This window comes from Ictalurus punctatus, chromosome 16, assembly GCF_001660625.3.
Source record: "Ictalurus punctatus breed USDA103 chromosome 16, Coco_2.0, whole genome shotgun sequence".
NCBI classification, from domain to species: Eukaryota; Metazoa; Chordata; class Actinopteri; order Siluriformes; family Ictaluridae; genus Ictalurus; species Ictalurus punctatus.
In genome coordinates this window covers 20813083-20828082 of record NC_030431.2, presented here as the reverse complement: position 1 = coordinate 20828082, position 15000 = coordinate 20813083, and the positions used below count along the sequence as shown (strand labels likewise).

Genomic DNA, 15000 nt, shown 5'->3' with positions numbered 1-15000 from the left:
TGTGTGAGAAGACAAAAGGCAGCAGGAGGAGATGGGAATGAGCTTCAGAGCCCAGCAGATGGGACCTCATCCCACGGGCCAATTACAGTCAATACAGCACACAATTTTACGTGCAAAACTGTATTAATCACAGCGAAATAGCTGTTTAAATGAATGAATGAATGAATGAATGAATGAATGAATAGTACACCGGTTATTCGAGTTCTTCAAAGTTGCACAGCACGTACATGTTTTTGGCATTTTAAGAAATGCATTCACATCTCGGCTACACAGAGCCCTTCTTTATACCAACTTCGATGGCATTTTGGACCCGAGATCATTGTGAATAATTTGAATCGATACTTCAGAGTGGATTGTTGTGTCTTGATGCTATTGATAAGGGGAGAAATGTCATCTGTTACTTATCATCACTCAGACCCCCCCCCCCCCCACACACACACACACCTCCCCCCATCCCCACCCCCTTTTTAAATTAATTATTTATTCTATTTTTTATTTTTTTTGCTTTGGATTGTAGTCGATTGTGCTTGACTTGTCCTGATAATGATGAAAACAAATGACAAGTCGACATTTTCCATTCCGGTGTCTTCCTCTTTGGTGCATTCACTCATTCATTAATACATATTTACAGGCCTCCATGACCTTTACATGCGCAGACTGGACAGAGTCCAACAGGCCACAGGTGGACCATTTAATAAGAGCGGATAAAAACAACTGACTATTTAAGGTTGCTGTTATTATTAATAAAGGAAAGTAATTAGGCTTCGACTAAAGTCCACTTATAGTTCCATAAATCGGGAGGTTAATTGTAATTAATGCAGGAGAATATCAGGAGAATTATTATTTTTTTTTTTTTCAGAATGAGATGCAGAGAAAATGCATGTTCCAGATAAATATCTCACCTGCTGATAAATTTAGATTATAATGATCTCAACCAAAATAAGTTAGATTTCCGTAGTCTATTTATTTTATCACTATAAAGTATATTAACGCAAGGAGAAGCTTTGTAGTGTCTGATGTCTGAATGGCTTCCAGCATGGATTTACAGTCAGATTAATGAACACAGGCGTTTTCGAGGCTGCAGCACTGCTGGTTTTTGCTCCTAAGTTGTTTACAGTACTGATAGACCAATAAAACTCTGCATGAGCTCACGTCTGTTATTCAGAGTATTTGTTTTAATTGAGGTGTGTGTGTGTGTGTGTGTGTGTGTGTGTGTGTGTGTGTGTGTGCGCGCGCGCGCGTGTGTGTGTGTGTGTGAAATAGTTTATACATATTTAAAAAAAAATCAACCGTTTTGTTGTATTTTGTTAAACAAACTGAACACATATGGCCGGAGTCAATTAGTGTTTCTCTCATTCAGATTTCCGGTGAGCGCGTGGTAGCCCCAGGGCGCGGCTCTCTCTCTCTCTCTCTCTCTCTCTCTCTCTCTCTCTCTAGCGCTGAGTGGCAGTTAGTGAAACGTCATTGGCTCCTCGGGCCGCGCGCGCTGAGGCTCGAGGACAGGAGCGCTACGCCAATCAACGCGCGTCCGCCAACGTCTGTTATAATGGAAACAAGCCCGCTTGCGCTGCGCAGTTATTGTTGTTTGCACGCGCGCAAGTGTTAACGCGGTCCGGTGGGGGGAAAAAAGAGGCTCCGCATCACGTTGGACTTTTGTTTGCGTTTTATTGCGTTCCGCCTCGTGAAAAGACGCAGCCGGTGTTTGTGAAAGGAGCGCGCGGACATGCTCGGGTAGACAGAGTATCTGCGACAGGTAAAACTTTATCTCTGCTAAAGAGAACAGCTCTCGCTCTCTCTCTCTCTCTCTCTCTCTCTCTCTCTGTGTGTGTGTGGGCTCCATAAATGCACTGTGATGACATATTTCTGTGAACTATTTTTGTAAAAGTTGTAGTGGTAGTAGTAGTAGTAGTAGTAGTAATAATAATAATAATAATAACAATAATAATAATAATAATAATAATAATAATAATATAACAATAACAATAATAACAACAATAATAATCACTCTATAGGTTATGTTGTGTCGTTGTTATTATTATTATATTTTTGTTGTTGTTGCCGCTTGATAGTATAATACTGTCTTTTAAAAATATTCCTATTTTTGTGTCCTTTTTTATGAATAGTGGTTACATGAATGTTGTCCGAACACGTTGAAAGCAAAATGTGTGTTAAAATCCGATCACACTCTCTGTGTTAAACATGACACCGGTTTGTATTTTGTTTTATTCTGCTTTTTTTGTTGTTGTTTTTTTTGTTTTTGTTTTTGTTTTTTGAAGACACAAAACGTGTGGTTTTTTTTTTATTTGTATTTTTTTAACGCATCTGTTTTAAGAGTGTATTACATTTGGGAATGTTGTAAATAAGTGTTACATTCGGGTTACGTTTAATGTGTGACTATTACACTGAAAATATGTGTTTCTTCAAAAGTAATTTTTAGAAATAGGCTCCGTATATTTCGCTCTTTTTTAATGCGTTTTAACAGCTCGGTTTTACCACGTTGCATGTACATGCTGTAAAAAAGAAAACAAAAACAAAAAAAGTGTATGTTTTTCAGGCCGATTTTCTCATGCAGTTTGTAGCTGATTTTATATAGTGTTGGCTTTGCAACTCCTGTTAGAGAAAATAGTCCACTCTGTCAGGACATGAATAAAAAGAAATAATTGACCCTGTTTTATTTGTAGTAATAACTTTTTTAAGTGCTTTTTGTGTTTAAAAGTCTCCACATATTTTTTCTTTCTTTTACTATTTAAAAAAGCTTTGATTATGCCTATTTTAATCTCTTTAATCTTTGCTTTATCCAATTAGACTCAAAATAATTACATTGAACTATTCACTATTAAAATAATTTTTAAAAAGAATACAAATCAGAAAATAATATTCAACAAAATAACAGCAGCATTCCTTGCTTTTAATTTTTTCCTTCTTTAAATGAAATTCTTTTACTCTTTTTTTTTTCTGTCACAGATACAACCAGTTTCCTATTTAAGGTTTCCATAGGATGGAAAAGAGTCTTCTGCCTGGACCCACTGATATAGTCATGGCAAGCCCTCCCAGTTCATTCCAGCAAGAAGCTCTCACTCCACCCAGATCCAACCACTCGTCTTCCCTTAAACCCAACCAGGTGGGTCAGGTCATCCTGTATGGAGTGCCCATTGTCTCGCTGGTCATCGACAACCAGGAGCGCCTCTGTCTGGCCCAAATCTCCAACACTTTGTTGAAGAACTACAGCTACAATGAGATCCACAACCGGCGAGTAGCCCTGGGCATCACATGTGTGCAGTGCACTCCTGTGCAGCTGGAGATCCTGAGGCGAGCCGGCGCTATGCCCATCTCATCACGTCGCTGTGGCATGATCACTAAACGCGAGGCTGAGCGACTCTGCAAGTCATTTCTGGGTGAGAACTCGCCTCCAAAGCTGCCTGATAACTTTGCGTTTGATGTGACACATGAGTGCGCATGGGGCTGCCGTGGCAACTTCATCCCTGCTCGTTACAACAGCTCAAGGGCCAAGTGCATCAAGTGCTCCTACTGCAACATGTACTTCTCCCCCAACAAATTCATCTTTCACTCACACCGCATGCCCGAGGCCAAGTACACCCAGCCCGACGCTGCCAACTTCAACTCTTGGCGTCGGCACCTCAAGCTGTCAGACAAGTCACCTCCAGATGATCTGGTGTTCGCCTGGGAGGATGTGAAAGCCATGTTCAATGGGGGCAGCCGCAAACGAGCACTGCCATCCCATTGCACCCCCATGGACTCTGTGAAGGCTGTCAGCTCAGTGCTGCCCCACATGATATCTTCTGATCTGGGCCAGAAGAGGGGCAGGTACGATGAGGAGGAGGACCTGGATGCCAACAGCCTCTCTCCTCACAAGAACCCACGTAGTTACCCAGTCATTCCCGTGCCCAGCAAAGGCTTTGGTATGTTGCAGAAATTTCCACCCACTTCGCTTTTCCCCAACCCCTACACCTTCCCAGCGTTCGGTTTGTGTCAGCAGAAGAAGGATGACAGTGAGGCTGTGAACGGGCAGAAAAATGGTGCTATCTCGGGTCTGCTTTGGCCAGGCCGCAAGGACACTTTTTATCCTCCTTTTTGCATGTTCTGGCCCCCAAGAGCCGCAGGGGGCATCCCAGTACCCACATACCTCCAGCCCCAGCCCAATGCTCTTTCCACTCTCACAGAAACGCCCTCCCTTCGCCAGGCCTTCCTAGACCTGAGCGAGCAAGGTGACACCGCCACAGGAGCTGGGACTGCTGCTGCCATAGGCACCAATCCCAGAGCAGGCCTGTTTGAAAGTGACTGCCCCCCAACCATGACCCCTGAACTGAGACCTGCCCCGGAAGGCTGGCTCAAACTTATAGATGCTCCATCTCTGCAAGCCCGCAAGGCCAGCTATCACTCCGCCTTCCGACCAGTGGTAAAGGACACTGAAAGCATTGCCAAGCTACACGGCAACCTGGAGGATTTCGGTGCAGAGAGGCATCTCTCACCTGGGACCAGCTGCAGCTACCAGAGTGAGAGCGCAGAGAGCGATGAAGAACAAGAAGTGGATGTGGAGACCAAGCTGGACGAAGAGCAGGAAGACTTCAGCAGCCGTGCAGCTTCACAACAGCAGCCGTGCAGTCTTCATGTTTCACGACTCACTGAAGGCACTACAGGCGACCGAGATAAAGACGCACCTTCCTTCTCCACCATCTCCTCTGAAAGCTCTAGAGAGGACAAACCAAGCTTGGCTGTCAGTCCACCCACCTCTCTCAAAGACCCGAGCCCCATTCATGCCTCAGTGGAGGACACCGCTGCCTACAAAAATGTAAATATTCCCTGCAGGCACTTAAACTAATTATTATTTAAATGCAGGCCATAGGCTGGCGGGATCCGTATGCATAACAAGATTGATAGCTGGGCGCTCCCTGCAGAAATGAAATATTCAGAGTGCTTTGATCCTTCCTAATAAGCCCAGTCATGTTTTGTTTAATGGCGACATTACGTTCAGCTCTGCTTTTGTCACGCCTGCTTATTAGCCCTTTTAGTCTTTAACCTGCCGACACTACATTAACACAGGGAGCTGAAGGAGTGACTCTCAGCCACAGAGGGGGAAGAGAGGGGGCTGTTAGCGATGCTGTAGCGATTAGTTTGAACACACACACACACACACACACACACACACACACACACACACACACAGTCAGTTACACAAGCCTGCTAACACCTTAGACTGTTAATCAGGCTGACAAAGGCATTTAAGCAAAATGCAGACGACAGCATTGTCATCCTCAAGGCCAGTTGATTCTGTGCTTTTGGCTGGCTGATATATGTGTTCAGTGGCCAGTCTTTGGCCTGCAGACATGAATCAGGTCTAATCGGTGGTGTTTTCTGTTTTCAGTCGCACAAGGGCAGAGATGATGGGCTTCCAGCGTATGCAGCAAAAGACAAAACAACACGAGCAGGTGGGGACCATTTATAAAATCAGGGCATACCATTAAAAAACTGAAAAAGAAAGAAAAGTTGTACTTTTAAAATAAGTTGCACACTACACATCTCAGTGATGCAGAATTATTCCAGAAGATGTATTTTGGTTGTGTGGGAAATCTTTCTGTGGTTGGTCCTACAACCATTTTATGTTTCTGCCACACACACACAAAAAAAACCTGAACAAATATATCCCTTCTTAAATATTTATGTTACATGGTGGGAAATGATTGTACAGTAAGGTAGCTAAAAATGGCTAAAAACATCATTCCCTGAAAGGTTACAGAAATAATTATATTCTATGGCTTTGATATAATAATGCATCTGGTGCATTTTTTTTTTTCATTGAATAATTTTGAGTCATTATTATGAAGTATTTAATAGAAGTACACTATCATCCGGTATTAATCATAATACTGGTAAAGTATTATGATTTCAGAGCTTGATATAAACAAGCAAGAGAAAAAAACAGAACGAAGGGTGCATATTTTTTTATAGAGTCATACTTCTAAGCTGAATGTCATTAACATCTCTCCATCCTCTTGCAGAAGAAAACAAAGAACAGAGTAATTTCTTTATCCCGGAGACAGAAACAGCTGCACCAGATTACTGGAGAGAGAGCACAGGTAATACCTTTATCGGTGTCATCACATTAAAGAAAGAAAAAAAAAAAGATTCAACAGTTACAGCTAGAGAGCTATAAAATCATTAGTGTAATACAGCTAGGCCATGCAATGACTGTGGGATTAGACTGAATATAAAAGATAAAGTGGAACATATACTGAACTGCAGCCACACTGTTAAAATGGAGCAGATTTCTTCACAATGTCATTGGGAAAATGTGATCTGTGGGGAGCCCTAACAGTTTAAGAAGACAATCAGCTCGACACGGGGAAGGTGACAATCACCATTTGAACAATATCAAATGGATATAATTGCCTTTTGCTTGGCAAAATCTTCCATTACAAAGATCATAGCGCATTGCCTTTTATCTGTCAGGGAGACATTAAAAAGTGTTTTATGACATCTGTGCCAACATTTATATTATAGAGCTGATAATGATCTGCTCACATAATGTATAATATGTTTGAAAAAAATTACATGAAACAAATTAAATGAAACCACCTTTGCCTGATTGCTAAATGTCTCCAAGGGGCTAGCGGGGGACGTGATTAGAAGTTCTGATTTCCGGGTCTAAAGGCAGTGTCTTAAAGAGAGCTATGTTTCTTGAGAGAGAGAGAGAGAGAGAGAGAGAGACAGAGAGAGAGAGAGAGAGAGAGAGAGAGAGAGAGAGAGAGAGAGAGAGAGGAAAAAAATAATCTAATTTTCCATTTATGTAATGCAAACTGCCTTGGCTTTGACTATTCACGGTTAATTGACTGTCAAACGAGGTTGTTATCCTCAGGCAGTGTCTGCAAATTTGCTTGTCAAATGAGACAGAGAGTGGAGGAGAAGGAGAACAAGGCTGCTTTCCAAATGAGGAAAGCGTTGCGAGGCTTAAGGAGGCAAGACGCGAAACAGAGAGAGAAACAGGGAGACTGAGAGAGAGAGAGAGAGTGGAAAGACAAGGGGGGGATTATATACACAAATGTGTTGGATTGCTTCATTTAAGGCATTTGATTTGCAACATATCACCCAGAAAGCAGACGTCCTCGCATTTCCAATATACACCCTAGGTGCAATATCCTTAATATGGCAACTCCCGAGGACATACAGGTTAGAATAATTCGATATTTCAGAGCAATAACAATAACAAAATCAATAACGTAAACCATCTTATTTTCAGAATAACATCGCCCCTTAAATTAAATGGCTTTTTTATATTGTAGATAGGCAGACAAATACTAATGCATTTTATATAAACTGACGAGTATGAGTATTTGATATCAGTTATATGATATATTAACTGGGATTTTGAACAATCAAAGCAAAGTATGTTTTTTTTCTCAATAATCTGAAAAGGCAATCTGTGATCATGATGACATGTTCAAATATAATAATATTGATTCTAACGATAAAAAAAAATCATGTAAAGTGGGTTAATATCGTTAGAAAATGAATTAATAGCAATGTTCAGTAATTATACTTACAGTACAGCGTTTGTGGTTGTTACTTAGATCTACATTTGATATGCAGTGGTCTGATTACAATTCATTCATAACAGTTAATTTACGGTTAGACTGACACCTACTGGACATTTGTTGAACTACATTTGTCATTTGAACGTACAACTCTTCTTCTGTTATAGTTACTTACTGCTTACTTACTACTTCTGCTGGAATTGTTTTTAAAATCAAATTCCAAGATTACTTCACGCTGTAACATTACCATTTATTAGCTTTATAATAACACTAATCATTTTGAATGATTTTTTTTTGTTTCTCCTTTTGAATTGCAGCAGAACCAAGTCAAGAATCGCACACGCCTGCAGCACTGAAGAAGGACGTCGAAAACATGGAGAAAGGTGAGCTTTAGAAACACAAATGAAGCTATAAAAATCATACAATATTATTTTAGAGCAGTTATATCAGATATACAGGGAGGTTCAATAATCTGAGACCACTGGTACGTTCTTTTCTAATTTAACAATGATTTAATTAATTTAGAAATTATATTATATTTGTCAGTAACTTGAGTGAAAACTGAAATATTAGAAATATTTGCATGAATTTCAGAATTTCTTATTCTTTGGCACGTCCACGTTTTACTTTAATGACAGTGTGGACTTTAGCCTGATGATCCATGTTAGGTCAGATCCATCTGAGAATATTCTGAACATGTACTTCACTGGAAGGGATGAGTCAACAAAAATCTGACATTTTCACCAAAGGAGTTAACATGGTGTGAAAATTACAAATGTGCGTAAATAATGCAGATATTGAACATTTCCTTTCTTTGTTTAGAATTTTTCAAAATTCTAGTTTATTTCCAATTTTAAATGAAATACCATTCCCAGGGTGCAGGCTTAGTAGTCAGCGCATTTGCCTCACGTCTCCGGGGTTGGGGGTTTGAATCCCGTCTCCGCCCTGTCTGTGTGGAGTTTGCATGTTCTCCCCGTGCTCCCCAAAGACATGCGTTGTAGGCTGGTTGCATTTCCAAATTGTCCGTAGTGTGTGACTGGGTGTGTGAATGTGTGTGTGATTGTGCCCTGTGATGGATTGGTACCCCATCCAGGGTGTACCCCGCCTTGTACGCCGAGTTCCCTGGGATATGCCGCAGGCCCCCTGCGACCCTGTGTAGGATTAGCGCTCTGGAAAATGGATGGATGGGTAGATACAATTCCCAGATTCCCAGATGGTTTCGGATTTTTGGACCCTGCCGTACACTGTTATTTGTTTTAAACCAGAAGTGTTCAATCACAGCAGTATGCAGATCTAATTATAGCTTGTTAGGATCTGGGTTTTAATTAGTGTTGCTCTTCTTCCAGAGGAGCTCCAAAAAGTTCTGCTCGAGCAGATCGACTTACGGAGAAGACTCGAGCAGGAGTTCCACGCCCTCAAAGGCAGCTCGCCATTTCCTGTTTTCCGTAAGTTTACGTTACACAACTTCTCATCATACAAAACTCAGAGTACATCTCTGCAAAATGATCCGTACTGAATAAACGAGAGCACTAACAACCTGCACAATGAGGATGTATTATCAGTAAGATGGAGATTTTGATTTTATGGATACTGCCTCATTCTCACATCATCCTGTTCTCCTTCAGACAACTTCCAAGACCAAATGAAAAGGGAACTGGCGTACAGAGAGGAGATGGTACAGCAGCTACAGATGGTGAGGAATCTTTTCTTAATGACACCACTTACAATAACAGAACATAACATCTCACAGCTAAGCCGTTACCGCTCGTAAAAACGTATTCACTCAATTCAGTGGTGCCTTAATATAACAAAATAAGCCATCATTAAATTCAGATACATCTTCATAATTTATACCTCTCAGCTATTGCAATAAAAAAAAGCTCAGTTTCGAAAAAGACAAGCTAATATTTGTAGAGCATCTTTGTTTGCTCAGTCATCTGTAGCTCTTCACTCAAGTGGCTATCGTAACTGGATTTAATGGAGCGTTTATGGAATGTGAAACATCTCAAACAAAGTTTGAGGAACATAGTAAAATGAATTGCTCTTATTTCTATGTCTGCTAGTGTGGATTTCAACACCAACGCTATGATTGCACCTGTTATGATTTCTGATGATAAAATACATCTATATTTATATGTATAAATCTTTTCAGATTCCCTATGCAAACATTATCAGAAAAGACAAAGTCGGCACACACCTGAACAAAAGCTAAAATGGTAAGTAGCCTATTAGGAATCAGTTTTATACCACAAAAAAAGGGATGATGTGGGCGTTTATACGTGGATGTTTCTGTTATTGAGCATTATGTTTTCTTTCATAGTGATGGCATTGGGGTACTTAAATGCAGTGCACAATGCATGTGCAGACAGAAACGTCTGTCTATATCTAATTATGCATGATTAATCATATGTTGGGTTATATATAAGAATAGGGATGGGATGATCCCGTTTTATGATGATATAGCTTGATAAATAAAGCTGAAAGTAAAAAGCATTATTTCCAGGTGGTGCTTTGCTTATAAAATATTATTGGAGGTTCTGAGGGGTGTAGGCATGTGGCTTAGTGGTTAGCACGTTTGCTTCACATCTCTGGGGTTGGGGGTTGGAATTCCGCCTCCCCCCTGTGTGTGTGGAGTTTGCATGCTCTCCCGGTGCTTCGGAGGTTTCCTCCGGGTACTCCGGTTTCCTCCCTCAGTCCAAAGACATGCGTTGTAGGTTGATTGGCATTTCCAAATTGTTTGTAGGGTGTGAATGGGTGTGTGAATGTGTGCGCGATTGTGCCCCATCCAGGGTGTCCCTGCCTTGTGCCACGAGTTCCCTGGGATAGGCTCCAGGCTCCTCCGCAACCCTGTGTAGGATAAGCAATATCGAAAATGGATGGATTTTATAGATGGTATTATATACGTTGTATAGAACAAACATCCATCCATAGATTTTCTATACCGCTTAACCTACTGGGGAATCTGGAGCCTATACCAGTAATCATCAGGCACTAGGTGGGGTACACCATGGACAGGGTGCCAATCTAATGGAAGGCACAATCACATACACATTCATACCCATTCATACACATGTCACTCAGCCTACCATGCATTGACTGGGGGAGGAAACCGGAGTACAGGAGGAAACCCCCAGATGGAACATGCAAACTCACAGGGTCACAGCGTGAATCAAACTCCCAACCCTGGTGGTGTGATTTGCCATTTTAACCACAGCGCTATTGAATTCTTGAATTTGACTGGTCAGAAGGTCCGATCGGTCAGCTCTGACAATAGTGCCGACTCCAAGGCAAATCACAGGGACTGGTTTGGTAGACGTGCCACATAAATAAATGTAATAATACACACATATAAGCAAAATGTTACTTAACAAAACAAAATGTATAATCGTAATGAGTTTTCTGTTTTTCTCTATTGAACTTTTATGGAAGGAGTCTCTAGTGTCAAACGAATTGTTAGATACAATATAAAGCTGTAAATTTACATTTTCCAACCCAGCAAAGTCTTTGGGTGAGAAGCCGTCGTGCTTTCTGGTTTCTCTGTAATTTCAGCAAATAGAACAAGAACGGCTGGTGAGGAAACGACTGTTTATACATAAAGTATAAACTGTTATACTTGTAAATAAAAATGTTATTTATGCTGTTATACATAAAGTAGTAAATAATACAAGAAGGAGAACTAGTAGACATGCAGTCATTGGGAAATTGGTGTGGTATAAGAGGAATAAAACCTGCTATTTTTGGAAAATAATCATCTTCAGGGTGGTAACAGCATACTTTATCACGTGTTATTACTTGCTAAAGCTGTAAGCAGATAATGAATGCTATAATTTTGGGTTGTATGTTTAATATTGTGAATTTTTAATATTATTCCATGTATACCATTTTTGCCTATATCCTATAGGTATACAGTAACTGATAGATTGTCCTCTCTTTTCTTTCAGGTTTGGACACTGCTATATTACATATGGACATTACAGGCTGCTCTCAAAACCCTTTGAAACACATTGTCTGGATTTTTCCTGACGAATCTGATAGTGCAAAAGCGAATCCTTGTTAAGGACAACTGCACTCATCATCTGCTCACAAACATTTCCTTGAACAAACCAATGACTAACTGAACAAAATTTACAACGCAAGTATCTCAGACTTCAGCACTAGTGCTACAGTACATCATTCCTCAGTCACTTTCTGTACAGTGATCTCATTTTGTGCATTCTTGTATTTATTTATTTATTTATTTATTTATGTATTTATTCATTAATTTATTTGTAAAAACTGAACTGTGTATAAATATACTGGCTATAGAAAAACCATATGTCCAGAAGAATAACGCCTGGGGGTTAAACGCACAGCTTATTTGCTCTATAATGAAGAGTATATCCCAGAGCAATTGTGCAAGCAGGCAAAGTTCTTTACATGTTTAAATACAACACTGTCAAACCTAAAAATGAAGAATGTTATTATTGCTAATGCAAATGTATTTAAATATGTTCTTGTAGTTTCTCTACTATTTATGTGGATAATAAAAGTATATAACATAAAATGTATATTTTAATACTTCTTTATTTTCAAAAACAAAAAAAACAAAACAAAAAACAAAACAAACAAAAAAATTATCGTCAACAGTTTTGCTCAAATTGGCCCATATGGGAAATGTTCAAGTCTAAATAAACAGAATAACAACAACAGGTGATCTGTATAATATATTACATACCGCAACATTATTTAAATGATAGAAGCTGAATCAAAATGAAACCAACATGTCAGAATATCATGTTTACCTCCAATTGCTTATATTTTAAAAAAGAAATAAATGTGCATTCTCAAAATTTACACTCCTAACACACAGTATTGTTCTATAAGGACCTGATATTGACTCAGGTGGTATTTCTAACCCAAGGATGTCCAGGAGCCCATTTTTGAAACCTGTCAAATATTATGAAAAAATAAATAAATCCTGGCATGCTATTCAGGAGGTAAAAATATTTGACCTATTGGCGTGCTATCACTGTATTAAAATAAATGGCGTGTGTCCATTTCTGTTTTTTTTTTTTTTTTAGAAGTCCCTTGTTTCTAGCTATGATTCTACAGCTACATGTTGTGTTAAACAGTTGAGAAGTTCGTGAGATTCAAGTGATGCACTTCTGTAATAATATTAGTGAATCATGAATACAGAATACTGATTAAAAATTATATATTACAGCTTTTATAGGGTATATGCAATTCAGCTCCCAACCTTGACCTAAAAGAACCGACTCAAAGAACTGACTCGGTGAACGACACATCACTAACACATTTTATTACACTGATACTTTTATTAATGGTGTTATGTGTTTTTTTTAATTTGCCAGGTATTCATTGCTGTAATGAAAAATATAGCCAGTATGTAAAATCTATTTAAAAAAATAATAAAAAAAACAAACAAACAAACAAACAAACAAAAAAGCATTTATCCAGTGATATTCAAGCATAAAGAGAAAATTCGCTTGTACAAAAAAAAAAAGTCAATCATGGAGGCAATATAGCACTATTGTTTAATTCTTTATTGTTTACAGCAACACTCCATATTTATGTCCTTTTCAAGACTGTGTTGGAGTTATGATAAAAATTGGAAACATGAAAAAAATAAGTATGAAGATAATTTAATATGGAATTACATTGTGTTGTCCTAACCTAAATTTTCTTAATGTAAGACACTACAGGTGAAAATGACAATTATGGTAACATTTATAATAATAATAATAATAATAATAATAATAATAATAATAATAATAATCACACAACTTGTAGAATACTTTTATGGCAAGTTGTTGTTGTTGTTATTATTATTATTATTATCTATCCATCCATTTTCCATACTACTTATCCTACACAGGGTCATGCGGGAGCCTGGAGCCTATCCCAGGGAACTCTGGGCACAATGCAGGGAACACTCTGGATGGGGTGCCAATCCATAGCAGGGCACAGTCACATTCACACACTAAGGACAATTTGGTAATGCCAATCAGCCTACAAGTCTTAGGACTGGTGGAGGAAGCCCCAAAGCACATGGAGAACATGCAAAGGGTGGAGACAGGATTTAAACCTCCAACCCTGGAGGTGCGAGTCAAAAGTGCTAACCACTAAGGCACTGTCAACTTGCCTTGAGATCACAATCCCAAATGGAGTTGATCTATCTTTATGTGCACTGAAAATTATTGTCTCTTTTGCAAGGATGGTAGTTGTTTGTTGTTGTTTATTTTCATTTTTATTCTTTTATTTTTTCAATTTTAAATCAATTCCATCTATAACACATTCTCTTAAACTGCAGTTAGTCTATAAAAGTTTCAAAACCCAACAGAAAAGTGTTTATTTCATAGTTGTTTGTTCACTCACGACCATCACAATAACTAGCAACTTCGATGCCCCGCCTACTTATCACAATGACGCCATGTCTCGAAAAACCTGTTTCCTTATATGGCCATGTAAGTAACATGATGTCCTGTACATGCCAATGTCCTTTATGAACTTTTCAAACCCCACTAACCAGAGTGGAATCACGTTAAACCACATTGTATTTTCTAAAACTATTTGTCTCAAAACATATTTCCCAAAATGTTTATTATTGCTAGAATTACGCTATTTTATACTAAAATAACATGAAAATATTTATTACAGCGCACCCGTGATATTTTGATATTATTAAGCACATTTAAATAGACGAAGTCTTATGAATAAATGTTTTTTTAAAAAAATAATAATAATACAAAATAAAATTGTAAGAATATCAATAAAGATCGATTTGTGATATTTTTTTAAAGGTCCTAGCCGAAAATTGAGGCGGCGTTTTAGTGCCATGTTAAAAAAAATATAAATAAATAAAAAAATTTTAAAAAATAAATTTTTTTTTTTACAAAATTAAGATTACAAGAATAAAGTCGTAATATTTTGAGAATTAAGTCAAAATGACGAAAATAAACTCATATAACACGCGAATAAATTATTATGAGAATATTATGAGAATAAAGTCGTAATTTTGACATGAATGTATTTGAAGTGATGTAGTGTACAAGCAGGTAGGTCTGTGAACTTAGATTACTTTAACAAATTATTGGCAATGTATAACGAAAAACATTAATAATCCTGTTAAAAAAAGCAGTGGCTGTACAGTATGCCACATGATTTCCTCTTATATAAAGTACATAGTGTACTAGCTCAGTGGTTTTCACAGTGGGGGCCGCCAGGGGGGGCCTCAACAATTTGGTGTGCCCATCCCTTCCACTAATATGTTTTCTCTTTCTCACTCTCAGACAACCACACACACACACACACGCACGCGCGCGCAATCAATTCCTAATGTAATGTAATGTAAAGATGTAAGATGTAATTATTAATTTAAAAAAAAGGGGGGATATATTCAGAAGTCTGTATGTTTAATGTGTTTTAAAGACATATTGCAAAAGGGGGGCCT

The 15000-nt window shown here is 38.7% G+C and overlaps 1 protein-coding gene across 1 annotated transcript; it reads left to right on the top strand.

The window, feature by feature from the left end:
• Positions 1 to 1470: 1470 nt before the first annotated feature.
• On the top strand, positions 1471 to 12065 carry skor2 (SKI family transcriptional corepressor 2). The gene is made up of 9 exons (XM_017488487.3): positions 1471 to 1753; positions 2965 to 4810; positions 5384 to 5447; positions 6018 to 6095; positions 7868 to 7933; positions 8897 to 8995; positions 9176 to 9243; positions 9703 to 9766; positions 11492 to 12065. The coding sequence occupies exons 2-8, from the start codon at positions 2999 to 3001 to the stop codon at positions 9760 to 9762; spliced, it is 2247 nt and encodes a 748-aa protein (XP_017343976.1). The 5' UTR covers positions 1471 to 1753; positions 2965 to 2998; the 3' UTR covers positions 9763 to 9766; positions 11492 to 12065.
• Positions 12066 to 15000: the final 2935 nt, after the last annotated feature.

Coding starts and splice junctions, on each gene's coding strand:
- skor2 (XM_017488487.3), top strand. CDS start 2,999: ATGGAAAAGAGTCTTCTGCCTGGACCCACTGATATAGTCATGGCAAGC. Junction 5,448..6,017: donor AGACAAAACAACACGAGCAG/GTGGGGACCATT, acceptor ATCCTCTTGCAG/AAGAAAACAAAGAACAGAGT. Junction 7,934..8,896: donor CGTCGAAAACATGGAGAAAG/GTGAGCTTTAGA, acceptor CTCTTCTTCCAG/AGGAGCTCCAAAAAGTTCTG.